Source organism: Polypterus senegalus, chromosome 16 (assembly GCF_016835505.1).
Source record: "Polypterus senegalus isolate Bchr_013 chromosome 16, ASM1683550v1, whole genome shotgun sequence".
NCBI lineage: Eukaryota > Metazoa > Chordata > Cladistia > Polypteriformes > Polypteridae > Polypterus > Polypterus senegalus.
In genome coordinates, this window is record NC_053169.1 from 50,046,721 (window position 1) to 50,070,156 (window position 23,436).

Below are 23,436 nucleotides of genomic sequence, written 5' to 3' on the forward strand. Positions count from 1 at the left end.
CAGGCCATTACAGCAAGTTCAGCCTGACAGCAGAACACAAGATGCTAAAAGAAATTTCTAAAAACCATTTAATCATGGAACCTACAGGTAACTCTTGCTACTGTTGATATCAAAGTGTAGCTCTCTACCATCAGAAAAAGCCTGCACAAATTAGATCTCCAAGGGAGGTTGGCCAGCAGAAAGCAAAAAGAACATCAGGACATGACTAAAGTTTCAAGTGCAGTGTGTAGAACTCACAGTAAAACATAGCATATGGACAAAAGTGGAAATGTGCATATGCACAAAAAAAAAAAAATCAGATGCACAAAACCATGTTTCCACACACTTTGCACGTGCCTGCTGTTCCACCCTGATTCCTCCTAGAATTTTGCATATTTTATTATGCAAATCAATATACATAACACATTCCCCGTTTAGTTTTTGGTTAAAGACAATGGCACAAGCACCTGAAAAAAACAGAATTTCAGCAAATGCAAAGTGGAGGCAAGGGAAAATGTACTATTTGTTGGCTTAAGCAGTAGTATAAACAACAAAAGGAAGTTGATCTAGCAATACAGAGTGACGGAGAAACTCGGAAGCTCAAGTTCAGAAAGTCACACAGTGCCCAAAATAAAAAAAAGAAGTGGTCAGATATCGATATCAATGTCAACATGAAAAGGCGAACCGTAGTCCACCATCTGACTGTCATACGGAAGTGTATTAGGGTACAGAGAAAATAAAAAAAAATAAGGACGCAGTGGAAAAAAAAAGGTTGAAATGTCCACTTTAATCTCATAGTTTATTTTTTAACTAAAGAAGAATGTTGTAAACTTAATCTTAAATTCAGTGTTAAGTTTACTAGAGTTTGTTACATCCCTTCGTAACTAAAGTAGCACGTTAAATGCTGTGTATTGCATGTGCTCTATTTGTGTGATTCACTAAGTGCTTCTTAAATGGGCTTTCTCTTATACCACCAGGACACACAATACATTACATTCATATTACAGCGTTCTGTACAACTAAAATACTAAAATGTATGCTTGATATCATTTTCATGATGAAGTGGATTAAACCATGTATTAAACGTGAGGGCACAGTGGCGCAGTGGTAGCGATGAGCTGACTTCCCTTCCAGAGATTGTTCCTGCCTCACACAAGACGCGTGCTGCGCCATGTTCGACACCCTAGATGAAATAATTTAATGCAGCAGTACTGTCTCTTTCAAACATACCAACCCCTAATTCCTTTCCTTCCTTTGCGTAACCAATCGTCACACAATAAGCTCTTTAGTAAATGTCAAGCCATCTTTAAGCTTAAAACTCCGATTTTTCAGAACTTTTAGGAAACATTAAAATATCTTCGTAGTACATGTTTAAATTATTCCATGCATCCCCAGCAAGCATACAGAATGAGGCAGGAACAATCCCTGGACGGGGCGGCAGCTCATCGCTACTGCTGTGCCAGCATGCCCACACGTTTAATTATTAAGAGTACACATTATTTAAATTAAGCTAAAAAATCTGCATAATGTAATATACATACTTTAATGCAGTTCATCTTAGATAACTCTTGGAAATCTAAATCAACTTAGAAGCTAATGGTCCTCATCTGTACATACGCAATCTCTTCTATTGAACTGAATTCCTTTATTGTATTGTACAATGAGATTCAATTTGCAAATCCTCCATAAAATTCTCTCTCTCTCTCTCATATATATATATATATATATATACTGTATATATTATATACAGTATATATAAAAACCATATCCTAAAAGTGCAATGATTTTATGTGACTTTTTATGTCACCTTTTTGTCATGCTTTAAATCGGGCTTATTTTAAAACCTATATATAAATGTTTGGTAATATTCTTTTCAGAATTTACCGAAACTTTAATGTGATGTTGTTAGATATTCAGACTCTTATTCCATTTTTAAATTATAATCTATAAAAATATCAAGAACTTGCGTCCCGCGAGAAGAGACTTTGTGCCAAGACATTGAACCACACCGGAGGCCAGAAATAAAAGACAAAGAGTAGATGACAAAGACATCTGTTGTACAGGCTTTTAAATGTTTGCAGCGCCGCACGAGATGCAGACCACGTGGCATGGCAGCAGCAAGCCAGCAGATGACCAAGCAAAGAGGTGATTTTTAAAAAAAAAAAAACTGTATGTGTTTCCCGTTGTATCACCGTTTAACAGGGGGTTTCGGAGAAGTGACCATGTCTCCTTGGGTTGCGTTCAGTCCCTCTCTTCACAACACAAGCAGCAGAGACACAAAGCGGCTGGTGCGTAGCACAAAAAAGGGGGGTTGGTGAGCAAAGCGAGCATGGGGTTTTCCTATAAAATGATAAGCAGTAATAATAATAATACAATAAAAACAATGAATAATATACAATATGAAAGCACAAGTACAATACATATGAACATATAGTGCAGATAGTGCAAATAGTTTATAAAGTGGCGCAGGTTGTGCATGTTTACAGTGAGGTTATTGTAATTCTAAGTATAAACAGTTCTACCGGGAGCACTTGATGGACAGATTGAGTGTGTTTACAGCTTTAGAGATGAAACTGTTTCTGAACCTGGAGGTTCATGCAGGAAAGGATCTGAAGTGTTTGCCAAATGGGCAAAGTTCAAATAGACTGTGCATGGCTGAGGCAGCATGTGCTATAAATGTTCGCCAGGGTAGATGCTGTATCCCGATAATCCTCAGTGCTCTGGACACAGCCTGCCATACAGCTTTTCAATCAGCTGCTGTACAGCTGTGATTCCACACTCAGATGCAGTGGGTTAAACTACTCTGTGGTGGTGCACTAAGCGTAACAACGCTAAAGCATCTATGGTATTTGGAACAGCTTGGCCATTCCAAGTGGAAACTTGCGTACGCACAGGGTAAAGCTGGCGGCGTGAAAAGCTGCATGCCTTAACGCCAAGTTCAGTTTTTATACATCTTGAAATGAGTACAGGAACAGACGTATGGACCGTTACTACATGAGGCCCTAGGACTTCTGGACAGAGGAGGCAAAGACAGTTGATTTGGCCACAATATCAGAAAGCATGTTTGCTGAAAACCAAAGACAGCATTTGACATGAAAAACTCGATATCAACTGCAAGGCATGGTTGGTGGAAATGTTATGGTTTTGGGTTACTTTAACGAATCAAGCCCTTTGCAATGCACCAACACAGAATCCATTATGAATTATTTATTTTACCAGAGAGTTTATTACCGAACATCATTTTTATGGTATTTTTTTTTCCTGCGTGCCCGTAGCCCCAATGAAGAGCCACGTCCCTGCAAATGTATGCTCATCCGAAATTCGCAATGCACCTATATGCGTATTTTCATTTCTAAATACATATGATAGGGTTTTACTTATTGTTGTTTGTCATAATATAATAATACATAGTTATTTATCGAGCGTCTGTAAAAAGCCAAATTTATTCCAAGGGACAAATATATTTCTCTCTAACCTTCATGTAAAATTGTCCTACCAATCAAAAACTTAAGTTTGAAACTAATTTAAATTTCCAAATATCTTAAAAAGAAACATTTATGTTTTGCACATTTTTCAAAACTTATCTTTTTAAAGCTTTCATAATTTGCAATGCCATTCAATTACTGCGAAAAGCGACGAAAAAAAGACTCTTAAATAACGTGCAAATTACCCTTACCGTCAAATGTGAGAACTGCTGTAAGTCGATCAAGTCTGAAGTTAAAATCAACAAACAAAAACTAAAAAATGTATATACGTAAATTCAAAGCAGTTATTTTCAGACAAAACGTCAGTAGCGTATTACGAATTTCCGCCAGGCTGATTTGAAACTGTCACGTGGTCAAGAGGTAAGGACCCAGGCGTCAGCCAAAGCTGTAGTCATGGCAATGCGGCTGCCTGTGGTGGGACGCTGTAAACTACTTTTCACATGTATTGAAGCTGACTGAGTGCCGAATCGGTATGAAAGGTACAGCTAGGCCCAGGAACTACATGAGACATTCCACCGCAGAGCTTCGCGACTCAGTACATCAGTTATTTAAACTGGCAATAGTGAAGACAGCTAAGAATTCGACATGGCTGCGGTCTGGAGTGGTGTGGTAATTTGAAGGTTAAATATAATTTTAAGTTTCTGGTTTAGTCTATCTGTTTCTAATCTTTATTCAAATCTGGAAAGTGTGTTAACTAGGTTCGTCGTCCTTCCTAGATGGTAATTATCCACGTTTGTTTAACATGCGTCATAAATGACTTACTTTCTCCGGCAATGTTTTTTGAGATATTACCTGCTTTAGCGTAATGAAGCCGTTTGGTGTAAAGGTGTTCATGCTGACTAGATCTCCTTCGACTCCCGTTATATGTTGCGTGTCAAGAGTGCTTGTATGTACCTAAAGCCGCACCTTTCAAGGGTTTTTATTGAATTTCTGTGTTTTTTGAAGTCGTCACTCTTCGGCGTAAGGCGTACAATTTTCATGTCTGGGATTTGAAAATCCTGCTACGCTGTCTTCATAGCCGTTGTTTAGGTTTCATTATTGAATGACCTGCTAACTTGTGGATTGTGGCAGTGGTTTATCTTCCTCGCCGCAGTTGGAGTAATGTTTCTGTTTAGTCTGATTTAATAACAGCCTCCGTTAATGATCCGTGTCTTATCATTCTCTGCGTAAATCATCCTCTGTATTTTTTTCTGATCTTTCAAAAACTGTGTGTGTTGGTTGTGCCCAGAGCCCAGCTTTGGTTGATTTAATATTCCTGCTGATGCCGTAAACAGGAAGAGCCATTTTGTGGTTTTGTTGGACTGAACTATCTGCTCTTATTTTAATTTATCAGGCTAGGATCATATGTAAGAATACTGTTTGTACATTGCACTTCAGTATTTAATACTGTACTATAATTGCTTGCTTAGCGCATTGGATCAGAACAACACTGTGTGCAGCTGGGTGATGTTTCCTGTTGGATCAGTGCCAGGTGGGTAGAATGGGTGGCATGACTCGCTGTCGACGCGGGAGTGTTCGAGAGATAACTACTATGTCCTCTCCTGTATTTCCGCTACAAACACACATGCATGAAAAGCAAAAGACAGTTCTAACATCAATGTGAAGTTTGCCGATGACTCAACGGTGATGGGTCCAATCCCCCCCAACCCCCCGAGACGAGGCTAAATACAAAGAGGAAATCGGCACCCTGACCAAGTTGTATTAGGTAAATTCTCCTTCAAATTAGCCAAGACCAAAGAGATTATAGTGACCATCAGTAGGCATGAAGGCATACACTCCTGTATAATAGACACTGTGGAGCAGGTGGGCAGTTTTAAGTTCCTTAGTGTGCATATCATTGAGACTCTTACATGGACTGATCATACCGGATAAGTGGTGTAGAATGAAGATTGGCATGAAACACGCACGCCCTCGCATCATTTTATACCTGCCGTGTTTGACTGTTCTTTTCAATCTGTCCATCTTATGATAGCATCCTTGCATCATTGTCTGAGGACAGTGCAGTTCCCATATCAGCCGCAAAGCCTAGTAGATGGTAGGTAGTGTGTTCTGCCCTACAAATTATTGATGGTGAGGTCTCTGATCTACACAACTCATATATTAGTCTGTGTCTTGGAAAATAATCGGTAAACCAGTCATCATTGGCATTATTACCTTCAGGCAGACAATACAACAGCATCATGTCCCCTGACCAGCAGGCTCTGAAACCACTACTTCCATCAAGTTGTTAAAGTGCTGAACTCTGCTTAGTGAGGGACCTTCAGAACCTGCCTGAATGTGTACATAAGAAAAATTTTGGGGTGGTCAAACCAAATTTTGATTTCAATGTTTTTGTTTCCTGCACTTTGTAGGAAGTTTGATTAATAAAATCTGTTTCTGGCATTATTTTTGAATGCCTTTCCACTTTGCTCCACATTTTATGAAAAATACTTAAGACTTGTATAGCACTATGTATGTGCTTATATGGATACTTGTTTGCAAAACATGCTTCCTTTTTTAATGTTGCGCACTATACACCAGTTGAAGGAGTATGCTAGGTTTATTTATGTTTCTATCCATTTACTGTTTGTTAGATTACCTAATACTTTACTATATTGTAGTATATTGGGATCCTGAAAGTATCATCAGCTTTTAAAGTAAGAGAATTAAAAGATGATGAGCTACAGTATGTTGGGCTGAATGGAGTGGGCTTTGTCGAACAAAAATGTGTCTTACATTCTTATAAAGTGTTGCCACAGCATGATGCTCACGTATGCTGCCTCAGTTACTCTTAAGCTTTTCTGGTTATCCTGGGGTTATTTTATAAAGTGAATATGTGAGCACTATTATAAATATTTATTATACTGTATATACTTGCGTATAATTAGGGTCTTGAAATCAGAAAAATCGATCTTAAAATCAAACCCCAACTTATACGCCCCATTCAAAAATGCAATACTTAATTTTTTTTTCTTTTTAAATTAACATTTTCTTGCCTCCTCCAATCTCACATCAGTTTCTCAGACACATCAAATTTTTTTGCAACAGCGCAGTTTCCAATTTCTGTCGTTACTTCAATGATGTTTAATGTAAAACCAGCTTCATATTTTCTTCTGATCGAACACTCCATTGTAGATAAGGGATGTTCTTTACGATAAAGGTTTATGAGGGTGTGCGATACAAAAAACACAAATCAGTGCAAACATTTCTTCAGAATAGTATTCACAGTATGTCTTTTCATTAATCCATTTTGAGGTTTGATTAACAGCTCAAGTTTTATTAATATATTTATTGAAGAATAATTTATGATTTGTAAACTGTCAGTGCCCTCCTTGTTGCATTTTCAGCCAAGGTAGCTGGAGAATGATCTTTCGCCAGTGGGTTTTAACTTAACCATAATTGTATTTCCCTTTATTTCCTTAAGGTACTACACAGACTATGGGTCTACACAGAGTGTGGAAAAACTACAGAGTCTTGATTGTTATGGGAACTGGTCTTGCCCTTGTGCACTGGGGCTGGTTCAAAATAAAGTCAAACCCGATCTTCCACAAGAATAGTGATGATGCTTATATTCCTGAACCTGGTATAGTAACATATGTTACATCACAGGATCCTCCGCAAAGTGAGAAGTGACAGGTAGTGTGAATTTTGTTTCACCTTCTTAATGTTGATTCAGGAGAAGAATTTTGGGTTGTTGCTTACTAGTCAGCATATTGGGGTCCGAAATTTAGTTTGGTTAGGTGGACACTGTTATCCACAAGGATTTTTTTTTTTTTAAAGCAAGAATTTACCAAATCAAAAAGTTCCACAATTATAATACGATACATGTTTTTACAATCCAGTCACACACCAAGATTTTTTTGCTTGCAAGAATGTTGTATTCTAAAAGTTAATTGAAAAAACTCACTGTGCATCAGAGCTCCTCCAACCACTAGAATTCAGAATGCTTACAGGACTTGAAGTAAGAGTTCTTAAATCTACAGCTTTTGTGTCTCGGTAATCTAAATCTGCAACCTATATTGTAACTTTGGACAAAGTTAATGGGTGCTGCCAGACAGATTCAGCTTGGCCTTTTTTGTGATACACTCCTAAAGAGAATAATGGACCAATCAAATTTACTATTACTTTCGACAATGTTTTTGTCTGTTTTTGATTCCTAATTCAGCATATAAAAGTACATTTAATAACAAATTCAATAAATAAATAACTTACTTAAAGTGACAGTATAATTTTTGTCCACTTTAAGACAGTTCAGTTTAGTGAGAACAACCTTTTCTGCCATTTCGTACTGATTTGATCCACACGCAACTCAAAAATACCATGTTATCAATGATTTTCCCCATCATCACTGTCTCCCCTTTATTGATATACAGCCATATTCTGGGTTTTACAGATACCTGCCTTAAAAAAGCAGCACTGAGCAAGAACTAATCCTGAACAGGATTCCAGGTTATCACAAGACCCACATAAACCAATCCAGATTGAAATCAATAAGTAACTGAACACGTCTGTGCCGATATAAGACGAAAACTCCTCTAGAAGTGGGTAATCACAAGAATTTAAACCCCCAATGTTGCGTCTCTGAGGCAAAAGCTCACTGTCTCCTCTTCTTGTGCAGATGACTAATAAGCAAACATGTTGGCTGTTACATAGGAAAAAAACTTCAGACCTTTCTACTTTTTCATATTTTGTTCTGCTGCAGCCTTGCGTAAAAATCATATAAATTCATTTTTTCCCCCACATGAAACAAAAGTCAGTACTTCAGACTGAAAATGTGAAAATAGAATTTTGGAAATTCTTTGCAAATTCATTAATAATTAAAAACTGAAATTTCACATTGACACAAGTATTAGAACTCTTTACTCAGTACTTCGTCAAAACACATTTGACAGTGATTGCAGCCTGGAGTCTTCTTGGTTAAGGCATGACATTTAGCTCTGGGTTTTTTCTGACATTGTGCTCTGTGAGAATGGATGAAGACAACTGGTGGATATCCCCAGCCTCTCCATAGGTGTGTATTTTGGGTATTCTGATTGTTAATAAAAATCACTTTGCACATTTACACATACTCCTGCTGTATTATGTGTCCTGATTTTCCAGTTCATCCTTGGTTTGTGATTGTCTCTGTTCCCGGTTGAAGAAAAAGTATGCTGGGCATCACAACATTTCCTTGAACCTCAGGGCTTGATATTCTCCAACCCAATACACACTGTCAACTGTGGAACCTTATATAGACATCATATCCAAACAATTGAATTGATAACAGGTAGACAACAAACAAGGTGTAAAAATCCTCTCGGTGATGATCAGTAGAGTGGTATGCACCTGAAACAAATTTTATATTGCCCTGAAAATGGGGACCACATCAAAAATTTGACTAGAAATTATGAGACTAATTGTACATATTTCATGATCAGTTGAATAACACAGATTACTTCAGTTGCACATAAGTTCTGAAGTAATCGTTGCACTCCAGGCTAGGTTATTGGTAGTGCCATCTCTTTTTAGCTATGTTAGCATAGATTCAAGAAAATAAGTTGTGTTGCAAGCTGTGTGTTTTATTTCTTTCTCTGCTCCACTGCATGTTTTAAATGTTGGGCTTAGTTCTCAACAATTTTAGCGTGCTTAATATACTGTATCTTCGTAATTTTTTTCCCCTGTTTGGAGAGATTTAAAATACATCTGATATATAGTATATTAGTATCCTTATGTGAGTAGCAGTTTGTTGTTCATGTATCAGAACATGGGTCAGTGAAATTCAGTCATATTTGACTGGGGGTGACTTTATGTCCATAGGGATACAATAAATTCCATATCATTCCAAATAGGGTGGAGTGGTGGCTCTGAGGCTAAGGATCTGTGCTAGTATCCAGAAGGTTGCCGGTTCGAATCCTTGTCGCTGCCAAAAGAGATCTTACTCTGCTGGGCCCTTGAGCAAGACCCTTAACCTGTAATTGCTCCAGGGGCGCTGTACAATGGCTGACCCTGCGAAAAACCAAGCTTTTCCCCAATAAGGCATGTGCAGTTGAGAACTTTGCCTAGAAAAAACATACCAAAGAATTTTGTTCTTGAAAACCTGCATCTGTGTGCAACTGGAGTTCTTATTTGCCATTGGCATAACTTTGGGACTGTTATGATTTGCCTTTTCAATTAAAGCAATGATAAATCGCCATATCTTGGCATTTAAAAATGTAATGAAGAAATCTATTAATACTCAAAGTCAGAGTCACAGAGGTATAAGTAATAATCCACCCAAAGTTTCATTGTCTTCATAAATATCTATGTGCTGGAAGAATCTGCACTTTTCAGTATATTGGTAACATGGATGTACTGTACACTAGGGGTGGGAATTGTCAAGTCTTTTCACAACAATTTCAGCATGTATACTAGAAGAGAATGTGCCAATTAATAAATGATGTTTAGTAAATGATTGAAGCTGATGTATTTTGTTTAGGGAAAACATGAAATATACTGAAAAGAAATACAGCTATAACAAAAGTTCAAAAGGCAGAATACAGTACTGTGCAAAACATTTGAACTACACAAGAAAAATCCTTTTTAAATCTTGTTACCCAGACAGTAACATGTATTATACCACAGAGGAGGCACAGCGGTAGATCATGGATTTTCATCCTTGGTCCTCCCTGTGTAGTAGCGCTTTGAGTAGTGAGAAAAGAGCTATATAAGTGTAATGAATTATTATTTGCTTGTCAAAATGCTATATATTTAGACCATGGTTTTTCCCCTACCTTTGAGATTAGTGGGTAAGTGGATCAGTAATCTCGATCACCCACTCTGTAATCAATAGGCATAGTGGCATCCAATCCTGAAGCAAACTGAATTAATTTATCAAGGGGGCATACTGCAACAGAGTTGTCTATGATACGTGTTTTACTTTCCCCACAGTTTTTCTGTTCATGTTCGGGTGTTCTTTACATTGAATGATTGCCAAAATCCCCCTCACCCTGTATTATATTTGTAGTCTTTCAATTAGTGTTAAAACATAGAAACAATCGCATAGTAAGTCGTGCACTGTTGTTTACTTGCAGTGGCAGTGATTTGCTTTTTGATGTAAATCTAACACAGCCTTTAACTTATTATGAGACTTCTCCTCTCACTTCCAAAGGAAATGCATTCCCTCATCTCTCAAATTCTTTGTACTTATAATGCAAAACAAATAGTATTCTGACCTTCAAGTTACAAAATGTGATTTAAATAAAATATTTGAATGCCTTTTGTGAATGTGTTTTTAATTCAAAACGAGCCAAGTTACCTGGTAAAGGCAGGCAAAAGAATACATTTAAAGAATATATATTTTATATGTATTACCATAAGTGCACCTTCCTCTATACCCTTGTGAGTCTGATTCTTTCTTGACTTGTGCTACATCCTGCATCTCACACTCGCACTTAATCTTTAGATTGCATCACCAAAGCCAAACTGAGGGACTGGAGACACGCATAGACCTTAGTGTTTTATTAAATAGATTTATATATGTGCGTTTTGCAGATATCCTTTTATTATAATTTATTTGAAAACTTGTATGGATATTTTATTATAAAAAAGATGTTTTGATACTCCTCATTTTTTTGCTACAATTAATTAGTGGTGCCATCTTTCAAACCCCTCATGCCTATCAACAAATACTGTTACCACCCACTAATGAAAATTTCCTTGAGGAAGAAGTGTTACAATAAAACAAACCTCTGCTTGAGGCACTCCAGTCATTCCACATAATCATTAAATTCCATGACACTACACCTGATTCAAATTATTTAGCTATTGATAGCGATTAGCTGAACTGCATGTGTGCAGTGATGTTATTTATCACACAAACTGGTGTTCTGCACAGTATGCATACGTTGTGGGGTTCCTTGAGGAGAGGTTTAGAAATGGCTGGGCTTTAGCCATATGATTTTATGCCTGTCAAAAAGGATATAAGCCGTGAACGTCCGCACCAGGGCTGTGGAGTATGAGTCGAGAAGTTGGAGACAATTTTGGGTTCCTCCTAATAAATTTAAATTGTAATGAAGAAAAAAATACAGCAATTCAAATGTCCGATTTCACAAACAATAGTCATAATTAAGTACTTCTCTGATGTAAGAATAAAGTCCAGTACATAGTTGTCCACAATAGATATATAATCCCTACCCGAATTTTTGGTTGATTTCTTTTGAATGTTCATGTCCAGCAAAGAGGATGTGAGTTTGGTGTGATGGTAGGCCTTAACATACATCCACATGTTGGCTCCAATGAGGCTAATTGTCTGATTGCTTAAAGGCTTTCCATCGTTTTCTGGAATTTTCCAAGTCATCTAAAGGCACAGTTAACAAAGTGTATGTAGAATTGTGACATAGTCAAAATGTGAAATAATCTGTCTTTGAACATTGTTTGAAAAAATTACTTTTACCCTGCACAAATTACATGTCTTAAACAATATGCAAAATGTATGCGTTTTTAGTATAAAATCTGTGGAGGGGTTTGGGTGAATTGTTTAAAATTCACTTCATACGTGTATGTAAACTTCTGGCTTCAACTGCAGATGTATATATCATCAATATTGAGTCACGAAACTACTACCAGGAAAACCAACTCAACTTTGACATAGGCCTCTGTCCTTCTGCTTGCAGAAAACACATTTTCTTGTAGTTAAGATAGCACAAATCAGCAAAGTGTTTTCATTAGTATTGCCATTAATTCTCATAAGAAAAGTGCATAAATTCTTCTTTAAGAGAACAGATAAGTGATACAAATGCTAAGTACTTCTGTCCATCAATCCATCCAACAGTGTTCTGACCTGCTTATTTAGATCAGGGTTACTGTCTTTTTTTCTGTACTATAATGTGTAATCATATGTTAATTGCCAAAGCATATGGAGATTTTTATAGGATTTAGTAAAATGTGTGTTTAAATGCCTAGTATTATGTAACCCCGTCATGAACTCCACTTTGATATCAGCACACACAACTGAATTCTTCCCCCTCTTCTTCCTTTTCAGATTATAAAGATTTCCATCTTATTTCTTTGAAGCAACAAGGAAAAACAAAATGAAAGCTACCAGTTGGCTACGGAAAAATTTTCTTCTTGCAGCGGGACTTGCTTTTCTTGGGATTCACTTTGGTACTTACGTAATACAGAAGACCGCAAAAAGCTCAGCTCAATCAGATGTGGAGTCAAAACAGAAGCGCGTCAAAGATTAATTATCAAAATGATGTCTACTGTCCCAATAGACAAACTGTTCTCAATAAAGTATGTGGGCTCTTTTTTTTAGTTTTCTGAAAAGTACCACAATAAACAGTATGGCTTTTTAAAATTAAAATGATACTTTTATTTTGAAAGATGTCCCGCCTAGAGGTTCAAAGATCTGCCCTTTGCCTGTCAGATCCTCTGAGTGATGGCAACACTCAACAGCAGCTGTCTGAGCTTGAGCAAATCTTTGCATCTTGTTATGGCCCCTGCGGCCAACTCAAGCAAATACACAACAATCGGGGCGGTCACGTCCAGACCACTTCCACAGCTTTAGTTCTTCTCCGTGGAGTCCCAGTTTCTGACCCCCTTCTCAAGTTACTGTGTGCATCAGTGCTGAACCACATCTCGCGATTCAGTGACTGTGGCTTATTTACCAGCATCCTCGGCTGCCATCTAATTCAAAGCGCTCTACAGCTAAACTTTCATTCTAATACAATAGTCAGAATATTCAAGCATCTCCTAGGGGATTGTATTCACTATTTAAACAGTGACAGTTGTGCCTGCAAGCTTAAAATTGATTTTAGTAGCACCCAGGTCTTGCTTTCTCTGGCACGTAGCATCATAGTTAGTAAACCTGCTTGCTTACTTAACTCTAAAGAGGTGCAGCACATAAGCTGCCTGTTGCTAAAGGCATTTTTGCACACCATTCCTTGCCATATAGGAGGCAATACTTTGCTTGGTAAAACTATTGTGCATTCCATAGAGGGCCACAGAGCCGATAAGTCGTCACTGTTCCCTGGCTTGCTATTGGATTTGTTGGACACATGTCCTAACTTTGTGCACACAAAGTTACCTTCTAGAAGTATTAAAGTGATGGTGTTTAGTGCATCCTTGTCTGGAGACCTCCCTGAGGCAGTCAATGGAGGTGTGGAAGCATGCACTGGTGTGTCTCCTGAAGCAGTCCTTTTGGAATCGCTGCTTACCTTAGGCAGCCAGTTAATCGCTGATGATGTTGATCTTCTGGTGTGTCAAAAGGTGGTGCATCCTGCCCTTAAGCAGCAGCTGAAAAAGCATAACGTGATTGTTGTTGACCGCCTCGGTCATGCCTTGATGGAACCACTGACCCAAATCACAGGTAAGTTTTTTTTTTTTGGATTCATTTAAAATTTAAATTTTATTTTATTTATTTATTTTTTTTAAATTACAGTTAACATCTGATTTAGGTCAAACTTTGGATGTCCTTTTAATAGTTTTCAAGTAGCTCTGTAATAATGTAGAATGGGATGTAGAAGTGCATGCTTTTTCTGGAGACTTTAATTTTCCATGGAAATTGAGAAGAAATTTATCACAGTTCATTTTATTGTATATCTCTAAGGTTTATTTACATGACACATCTTTTATGTTTTCACCCCTAATCCAGGGGTGTCTGACTTTGTTCGTTGAGGGCTCCAGTGGCTGGCTATTCATTCTAACTACCTTCTTCATTATTAAGCAATTACTGCTGCTAATGGAATGGCCTACTTTTGACTTTTAATTGATTTTCTTTGTTAAAGATTGAAACCTCTTCTTTCTGTTTTCCTTAACTAGCAGCTAAAGAATAATGATAATACACATCAGATGACCAGCTAAATCTGGGGTCTAAAACTCGGTTCCTAATGATCTACCATTTTTGCTCCAATTAGGTGTTCTTTTTTTAATTTGAAGCAATTTCTTGCTGTTAATGATACACATTAATTAAATTGTGAAATTTTAGTGCCCTAATTCCACCTCACCAGACATTGCCAGGACTGCTGATTTTCTTTTTTCTGAGGTATCCATCCATATGTTTTGTGGACAAGAGCACTGTTGTGTTTTCCAAATATTTTTAATTGAAGCAGATTTTGTATGATGGATACATAGGTACAAATTGGATCAAGCTACCTCATGGTCTGTTGGCTTGTTTGTCATCTTATTTTTCTTTGATTGCTGGTAAAGGAAAAAAGAAGAAACAAGGCTTCTGAATATTAAAAAGCAAATCCATTTAAATTAAGGAGAAAAGTATCTTCTAATAATTGGCAGGAAATTAATTAGTAATTCAGAAAGTGGTCGAAAAGAAACTTAAGCTAATACATTCCTCCAGAACAGGGGTGGGCAGTGTCGGTCCTGGAGAGCCGCAGTGGCTACAGGTTTTCATTCCAACCCAACTGCTTAATTAGAGACTAATCCTTGCCAGTCTCACACCTTATTTAATGGCTTGTTAGTCTGCAATGTAAGGTTCTTATATCATAGATTTTTTTCCTTTCCAAGGATAACATCCAAATGATTTGAAGCCTAAAACAGTCTGTCACATTTTCTATTACACGTTTTACTAAATTAAATAGTGAATGATGAACACACACAGATGTAAATGAAAACAAACTGGATGGAGAACTGCTGGCTGCTTTGTCATTTACATTTTATTGCTAATAAGGAGCCATTAAAAACATTGAATGCTGCTGTTTAAGACTGAAATAAGCAATCAAGAGTGGAGAACCTTAACAAGTAAGACCACTACAATAAAGCATCAAAATGTCACTTAAGCAGTAAGTGTTTCATCAGCAATAATCGTTTTCTCATTAAGAAACTGGATTGGAACAAAAACCTGCAGCCACTGCGGCTCTCCAGGACCGACATTGCCCACCCCTGCTCCGCAATGTAGTGAGAATCTGATCTTCCTTATGTATAAGATCATTCAGCAGAAAAAAATTTATTTTGACTCGAGGGAGAACAATTATTCCGCAGATACAGCATAAATAAAAAAAATCAACCCTTAATAACCGTTCATATGGATTTATAGGCCTCGGCCAGTATTCTTTGTTTTATGGAACTTGCACATCACTTAGAAAAATAGTCTCCAGTAAGTTTATGACTGCCCCTTGTAATAAACGAATAATGATAATCTCACATTTGCTGATTTTACAATATTCCCATCCTTATGTAAACTCCTGCTGCTGTTTGTGTGAAAAATAAAAGTGGAGGCAGACAACAACCTTATGGTGATCTAGTGGAGGAGGAGAGCTCATCAAATGAACAGAATTTAAGCCTGCCTTTGAACTGAAGACCTGCCTCTCCCCTCATTCATTGGTCAAGAGCCTGTTCTTCAATTCTAACACTTGAATGTTCATACTCTATTTAGGATCTAGATGAAACATTAACACATTAAATTAATTGTCAGTACATGATAACTTGATCTACAGCCACATTGTCCCCTTGAGCAACCCAGGTGGTTTAACAAATTTACTGCAGCACATTTACTGCTTAAAAAAAATCAAGCAAAAAAAATTAAAAGTGTACCACCCGAGACATTTTCCTGATACAATAAGGATAACATCAAGATGTCTATTTATTTATATGTATGATGTATGTATGTACTGTATGTGTATATACAGTATATATTTATATATAAATATGGATGTGTGTGTATATAAATATATATGTATGTATGTGTGTGTGTGTATGTGTATATATATATATATATATAAATAATACACACACGCAATACAGTAGTGCTTTTTTTCACCTCCTGTCTTTGATATATGAGTGCAGGTCCAACCCTCTTCCTACAGAAAAGTCAAGCTACCTTCTAGTGGGGTTAATGGAGCATTTGATCAAGTTGTCTTTACACTGTTGAGTAGTTCAGTTCTGAGCAGTTTCTAAAATTTGTCCCTGGTTGTATTCCTTTTTAAACAGGTGCAACAGCTATTGCTTCATTTCAAACTGCAGTTCCACGCAAATGTTATGGGCAGCTAAAGGGTCTTGACTTGGTTTCTGTGGCTTCAAAGCGATTACTACATTTAATTCCTTTTGAGGACTCTTGTGTGTATACATTGGTGCTCTGTAACAGAAATGAAACCACACTGAATGAACTTAAGGTATGCTTTCATCCGCTTTATAACATTACCCTGGATGGCACAGCAGGTAGCTTAATGTTTAGCACACAGGTTAAGAAATTTGCAGTGTATAATGTTTCTCTACATCCTTGTAAGGGTACTGTTTTGGCACTGCAGTGCTTTCTAAATAAGGTAGACTTGCCTCCCATGACAAAGGATTCATTTAAAGAAAAAGGTTTTGAAGTAAAGGAAAGGCATGTTACTTAATGAATTTCAAAAATTGAGAAAGAAGGCACAATAAGTTTTTTTTTTTTTTTTTTGTTGAAAACAACATACTTCATAAAACAAATTTTAGTGTTGGCTATTTGATAAATGGCTTGTTTTTGCCTAGAGATGGAATGTAAGAATGTTAGGTAGCCGTTATGACCACAGAGTGCATACACATTGGCCACATATTAAGTCTTGCTTATGACATCAAGTCTCAATGTGGAGGATTTATAATCATTTATACTATGAGAGAGAAAAGACAATAAAATAGTTTATGTATTTTTTTTTTTATTAAATTAGATAAACATTATTCCCTAGGGGCAATTCAGAACCATACAGCAGCAAAAACCCCAAAAAAAAAATGGTGATACAGACTCACAGGACAAATACAGCCAATAATTTGATGATAAAATAAATGTACTGTATATTGTACAGAAATTTTAAAATGAACTTAAAGTATGCTGAGTGGAAGCACTGAATTGCCTGATAGCAGTGGGCAGCAAAGACCCCCAGAGGCACTAATTAGCAGACCATGGTGGAACGAGCCCGTGGCTAAAAGTGCTGTAAGAGTGTGACTCCTGGATTGGATGGTGGGGATATTTCATTTATCAGTCAGGACAGTAATCATCTGTATCTAAATTATCATCCAAAATAATTAATCCTGGGGAAACACCAACATAATATAAACCAATGCATTGAAGGAAGAAATGTCTGTATGAAACATTTTTCTATCTGGAGCCTTTTTATCTTCAGTCATTGGTTTAACTGATTAAAGGCAGTAAAAGACATATTTGACAGCGTTTGGCAAATGAGATGAGACCATTTAATCCATCTAATGTATTTTGTTAGCTAGTAGCTAAATTGTCCCAAAATGTTATTAAGATACTTTTTTAAAAAAAAAAAAAAATTGTCTTTGTTTCTGCTTTTCAGCTGTGTGACCCGTTAGCTTGATTTAGATTCCATTCCTTTTTATGTAAAGAAGTACATCCTGGCTTTGGTTTTATAAACCCTTCCATTAATGTTCATCAGTGTCCATATATACAGTACATGATTTACTACTGTATTTAATCAAATTTATCTACTAGGTCATAATTAAGGCCTTTAAGAATTTTGAAGATCTGGATGAAGTTCTTCTTTGTTCAGGACTATAGAGGTTTAATTCCCTTATCCTGTCACAGCAAATGTGTCTCTGATTCTTCTTTGTATGTTTTCCTCTCTGCTCCAGTCAACAATAATTATAATCAATTTATCAGCAACCCAGTGGCTCACTAATGTTATGGAACCAGTGTTATACACATTTTAAGGCAGAAAAACAGTTCTCTGTTGTCCCAGTACATAATTGCCAATATTGGTTTTCCTTAACCTACATAGTTTTCAATGTGTAAAACACTAAAGATTGTGGCATTTACATTATCAATGCAGAGATCTGTAGTTGTATGTTTTGAATCATTAAGCTCTAAATTTAATGTTACAGTGACGTACTTCTTCTTGGATGTCTAAATTAGAAACGTCATTGAAAGCAGATATCCAGCTTTCCTCTATATCTGTTCCTGAACTGATACTCCCTAGCTTAGATGGACGTTCAGACAGCTACTCTTTAGCGTATGTCAGCAATTTTCAAGGAATTTATCCCAATTTGATCTTGAGGAACTTTGGGAAGTGATTTTTCAATTAAAATATCAGGAAATAATAAATGGATTTGAGTTATTCATAAAATGCATTCAGGATCAGTATATGCCTACCACATCCAATTTTTACCATAAATTTTGCATCGATTACATGTATCGCATCTGAAATTTCCTTGTGTTATGTTTTGCTCTGGGTATATTTTAGTCAGTGTCGCCAAACACCTGCATCGCTAGCTCACATGTTTTAATGATGCCATACACTTTTAACTATTTTGACTAAAAATAAATGTATATCTCTTTGATTGACGTGATTATTCTTTTTTTTTTTAATCCACAACTTTAATACACAGCAATATTTGGAGTAATACTGTATGAGATAAACATGGGTTATAAAAAACAGTTGTAATATCCTATATACACAACTTGCACAAAGACTTGCTCTGCTCAGTTTGAACAATCCCAATCCACCCTTCATAAGTTTGTGGCAAAATGAGGTTCTCTGTCAACTATGATTAAAAAAGATCAATTTCTCTATGTGAGGATTTGTTCATAAGCTGGCAAAAACGCATTTTCATAATGCAAAATAAACATGCCAGACCCGTGCATATCATTCATAGCTTATTTGCATTTTTTGCTTTATAAGGAACAATTTGACATGGTGCTAAGGTTGAATACAACGTTTCACTGATTGTCTTTGGAACATAGAGTCGTACATGCTATGTTATTTTAATTTTCATTTGAATTGCATTGTATTACAATGTTTTGTTTCTGAATGATCTTTTTAAAAGTAGCTGAATTGATTCAATAAAGTTATACATTATTTTATAAAACATGACTATTACTTGTATATCTTGAAAACAGAATACATTTTATGAAATAACTATGTAGTTCACTAATTGCATTCTATTGTGATTTTTATCCTCCAAGTAGAAGTCATTGTTACAAAACTAATCAAAAAAATGTTTTGTAGCATGGCAACAGGAAAATCACAGAATACTCAATTTTACTGTACCTTACTATCGGACTATTTACATAATATACCGTTGTGATCTCAATCGTGGTAACTGTATTGAAAATCCTGTTCTAACATTGGATGATTGTGAATCTCTCCCGTTCCTTTAGATTGCGTGTCAGGCTGCAGAACATGTTTTAAAACTTACACTGAAGGATCAGTTTGCTCTTCTTGGTGGAGGATGTACAGAAGCTCATTTGTCAGCCTATATCAGAAATAAGGTCAGTATCCAGTTCATGAAAGATGCATGAGTCATTGTTTCCTCAAGCAAACTTTTTTTGTGTATTGCTGCTGTCTGCAATATTAATGTTGAATAAATAGGCTTTGGTTAGAGTAAATATTTCAATTTCATGGCCCTCTGATTTCCACAAAATTTGTAATAGCATCTCAACTGTATAGGCTTTCAGCTGTTGAGACAGAATATAGCACGTCATTCTGTGCTGTGGGGGTGCCTTATGCATAAGGCGAGAGGACCATTAGTTAAAAATATTGGGGCACACTCTGCCACGCTGCATACAAATTAACGGCATGGTATACCCAAGCTTACATTCTGTAGTGCATTGCTGTCTCTTAAGGAAAAGTGTAGCGGGGACTGGGCGGTCTCATGGTCTGGAATCCCTACAGATTTTATTTTTTCTCCAGCCGTCTGGAGTTTTTGTTTTTTCTGTCCCCCCTGGCCATTGAACCTTACTCTTATTCGATGTTAATTAATGTTGATTTATTTTGTTTCTTATTGTGTCTTTTAATTTTCTATTCTTTATTATGTAAAGCATTTGAGCTACTGTTTGTATGAAAATGTGCTATATAAATAAATGTTGTTGTTGTAGAGGAAGAAACGGTGGTTCAACATAGAATGTGAAGATACATGGCAGATTGTACCGTATCTTCTAAAAAAACAAACAAGTATTAGTAGCCCTTCCATGTTTATAGTTAAGGAAAGAGATTTTCCTGACCTTTCTAATTGAACTAAGTGAAGAGCTGGCGGCAGATACACTCATAAAAATGACATTGTTTTTGTTTTTGTAAATGTATAGGTCACCAGTGAGATGAATTGTGAACTTGCTGATCTTGACTGCACCGCCACAGAATACATGGTGGTCGCACGATGCTTCTGCTCCTCATTGGAACATGTAGCACGGGCTTTAGATCATGAAGGGAGAGAGTGTCTTATAGATCTATCCCATGGCCACAAATGGATAGTTTCGGCAAATGAGCCCATCAGCTGCAAATGGAGTGATCTGGTGACGCAATGTGCCTGTGGCAGTATTGAAAAATCAAACAGCATGAATTGGGTGGTGCTGGATGGTAACTATGACACCTTTTCACCAAAGCTGATCGAAAACATTCAGATGAAAAACATCCCAGAATGTATTGTTCTGGACTCCTTTGCTGCCAAAATGAATGCTTTGCAGGTTGCAGTCGAAACGGCAAGCTTGGTCCTGGATTTTAACTACGTTGTAAAAGATGTTAATTAAATAATTTTGAATTAAAAGACTAAAGAAAAACCTGTTTGTTTTATTTTTATAGTCTTATAATCTGTCTGTGCATAGAATTTGTCAGAAATCATTATTTTATCACATAAAACCAATTTTCCCCTTAAGCTATTGTTGCCAATATGAGACGTTCCAGCACACCAAACACAATGAACCTTTCTCTTTTTCTCTGTTCTTTTCCTTCCTTTCCTCCGTCTCTTCCTCCTCAGTGAGCTTTGTCCCTTTCCCTCTGTCTCAATATCCCTGAATGAGGAGGAATATCTTCCTGTATACCAGACTCGGGAGTGTACTTCCAATGCTACCACGTTGCATCCAGGGAGCACTTCTGGGTCTGGCAGAACCTGCTCCCCTCAGCTCCCTCTGATGTCTCCCATGAGACCCAGCAGAGTTAAGCCCTGAGGTTGTGTGTATGGGAGACCCACCTAAGAGCTGCTGCCACCCGTCAGACTGGGGAGTCACATGAAACTGGGTGGTGTTCTCCTTCCACCTTTCCATTACCAAGGTGCCTCGGCCGGGATGCCAGCCAACCAACCCTTGTCTTCTCTGGCACTGTATAATAAAGCGGTGGTTAATTCTTAAAAAGGTAAAGTGTCTGTAATGGTGTGTGTGAGTGTATATATACCTGGTATGTATATAGTCATGGTTGTAGTCTTGTTCTCCACTTTACAAAAAGTAGTATCATCACAAGAGAATGTTCACAGCAGAGTAACTACGTGATTTCCAGGGCTGCCAGGTATGGAGCTGTGAAGAATGTTGGAAGTAAGTGAACCTTTTTAAATTAAGCTCATAGTAAGTAATTAAGATGTGACATTATCCATGTGTTTAAAATTAAGCAGAGAGTTAATACAGTGCACTCCAGCTGTTACTTTAAAAATAAATTCCTGATCTGAATGGCCTGTTCTCATCCACATTGTTGTAATGCTCTTAATTGTAAAGCCTTTCAGTCGTTGATGATTGCCCTTAGTTGTCAGAAACTTATAAACATGAAAGAACAATCCTAAGCTGAAGGTGTTTGGGTTGGGATTAAAGAGACTGTCCTAGTCAGAGAGGCCTAGAAAAATGTAACCTCATGAGTTTTGAGCAACAAAGGCTTTGTTGGGACCTTAACCTAAGCTTTAAATTCTCAAACGAATCCATAAAGTTGATTTGGCAAAATTCTTTTGATTCAAACACATTCTTGAGGACACCAATGGAAATTCAGGTGAAGTTTGTTTAAGAATGAAGCATAAAGGTATTTCTTCACACAGAGTTGTGAGATTCTGGTTCTACACCCCAGAGTAGAGTGGTTAAAGCGGAAACCTTGATAACTTTTTATTACATAGTTGATACTTTGGGACAGTGTTTTTTAGCTGTTAATTGACTGAAAGAGCTTGATGGACTGAGGCATACATTGTCACGGAAACATCTGGAGGCGTTTATGTTAATGTCAACCAAAAAGGAAATCCTTTCGACCCCTGAAACAGATTGGCGATCGACAGTTTCACAGAAAAAAAAAGTGAGTGATGACTTTGAGGTTTACATATTTGCATTACAAGATTGTACCTGCAGTGGCAGTTGTTTGTGGAATGGGCTTAACAGATTGACTAAGATGGACGTCAGCTTTTGTTTTCTGTATTTTTAATGATTTAGTTGTCTCACTCATTTTGAAACTACGCATTTTATCATGGGAATTTACATTACAGTGAAGTATAATTTTCATTTGTCAAGTTCCTTATTGTATATATCAGGTGTTTCATGATGCACAGATCAATCCACTTATCGTACAGAGCAATTATGTTTAGAAGGCTTGCAGAACCTTGAAATTCCCAGTAACGTCTAGAGTCCCAAGCTGACCTTGTGCAAACCTGATTTATTATAGCTGAATGTCCTCCATTTTTGTGCAATGAACACAAATGGTGAGGTATTGCGTATTTAAAAATAAACCCACGGGTCAATTGTGTCATGCTTTGTTTTCACAAAGTCGACAACTGCCCTTGTGACACAGACTAAATCTACATTAGAAAGAATTAGTTTCATACATGTTTACAAAGAACGACCACGCATTTACTGGTGTCTTCTCTATTTGTCCAACACACTTTATTCATTTCACCATCCAATTTATTCTACTAAAGTCACAGGAAAGAATCCTTCATGCTACTGTAAGTTATTTATTATCAAAGTAATGTAGTGAATTAGTTATATTTTTGTAGCACTAGTAACAGATCTTCACAGCAGTCAGGTTGTTTTGCCTTGCTAAGTCCCATTTATAAGACATTAAGAAGTATTTCTATTTTTACTATAGCTTTAAATACCAATCTCTCTTTTGTTGTTTTCCTGTTATTTTGCTTTTTCTGTGTAGTTTGCACCCTTCCTAATCATGATAATTTGAAACAAAGGCTGTCATAATTTAATGAACATATCTTGCGTAAAAGGCTATTTCACTAAAATCTTATGTCACATTCCCAAACCACAAGTAACACTTCAATTTTTTTCTTCATACCCTGCGTAGGTTCATAAGTAACAATCAATCGTAAATGGTCAGGCGCGTACAGGTCACTTCATTATCATAATTCCCAC

The 23,436-nt window shown here is 36.9% G+C and overlaps 2 protein-coding genes across 2 annotated transcripts in view; one reads left to right on the forward strand and one right to left on the reverse strand.

Moving 5' to 3' along the window:
* The window catches only part of LOC120516506 (SLX4 interacting protein), a 183,771-nt gene extending 179,964 nt beyond the window's left edge, over positions 1 to 3,807 (reverse strand). The window contains exon 1 of the mRNA XM_039738217.1: positions 3,656 to 3,807. The gene's annotated coding sequence lies outside the window, so the exon portion shown is untranslated. The remainder of the gene's footprint in view (positions 1 to 3,655) is intronic.
* Positions 3,808 to 3,842: 35 nt separating this feature from the next.
* mkks (McKusick-Kaufman syndrome) lies at positions 3,843 to 20,905 on the forward strand. Its single transcript, XM_039738216.1, has 5 exons — positions 3,843 to 4,084; positions 12,442 to 13,767; positions 16,341 to 16,522; positions 19,498 to 19,608; positions 20,422 to 20,905. Exons 2-5 carry the CDS (start codon positions 12,783 to 12,785, stop codon positions 20,860 to 20,862), a joined length of 1,719 nt encoding a protein of 572 aa, XP_039594150.1. The 5' UTR covers positions 3,843 to 4,084; positions 12,442 to 12,782; the 3' UTR covers positions 20,863 to 20,905.
* The last annotated feature ends 2,531 nt before the right edge of the window (positions 20,906 to 23,436 follow it).

What these genes read in the sequence shown, in the direction of transcription:
- mkks (XM_039738216.1), top strand. Translation starts at nt 12,783, where the DNA reads ATGTCCCGCCTAGAGGTTCAAAGATCTGCCCTTTGCCTGTCAGATCCT. An exon ending in ACCACTGACCCAAATCACAG is followed by an intron (nt 13,768 to 16,340) that starts GTAAGTTTTTTT and finishes CTTTTTAAACAG; the next exon opens with GTGCAACAGCTATTGCTTCA. An exon ending in CCACACTGAATGAACTTAAG is followed by an intron (nt 16,523 to 19,497) that starts GTATGCTTTCAT and finishes CCGTTCCTTTAG; the next exon opens with ATTGCGTGTCAGGCTGCAGA.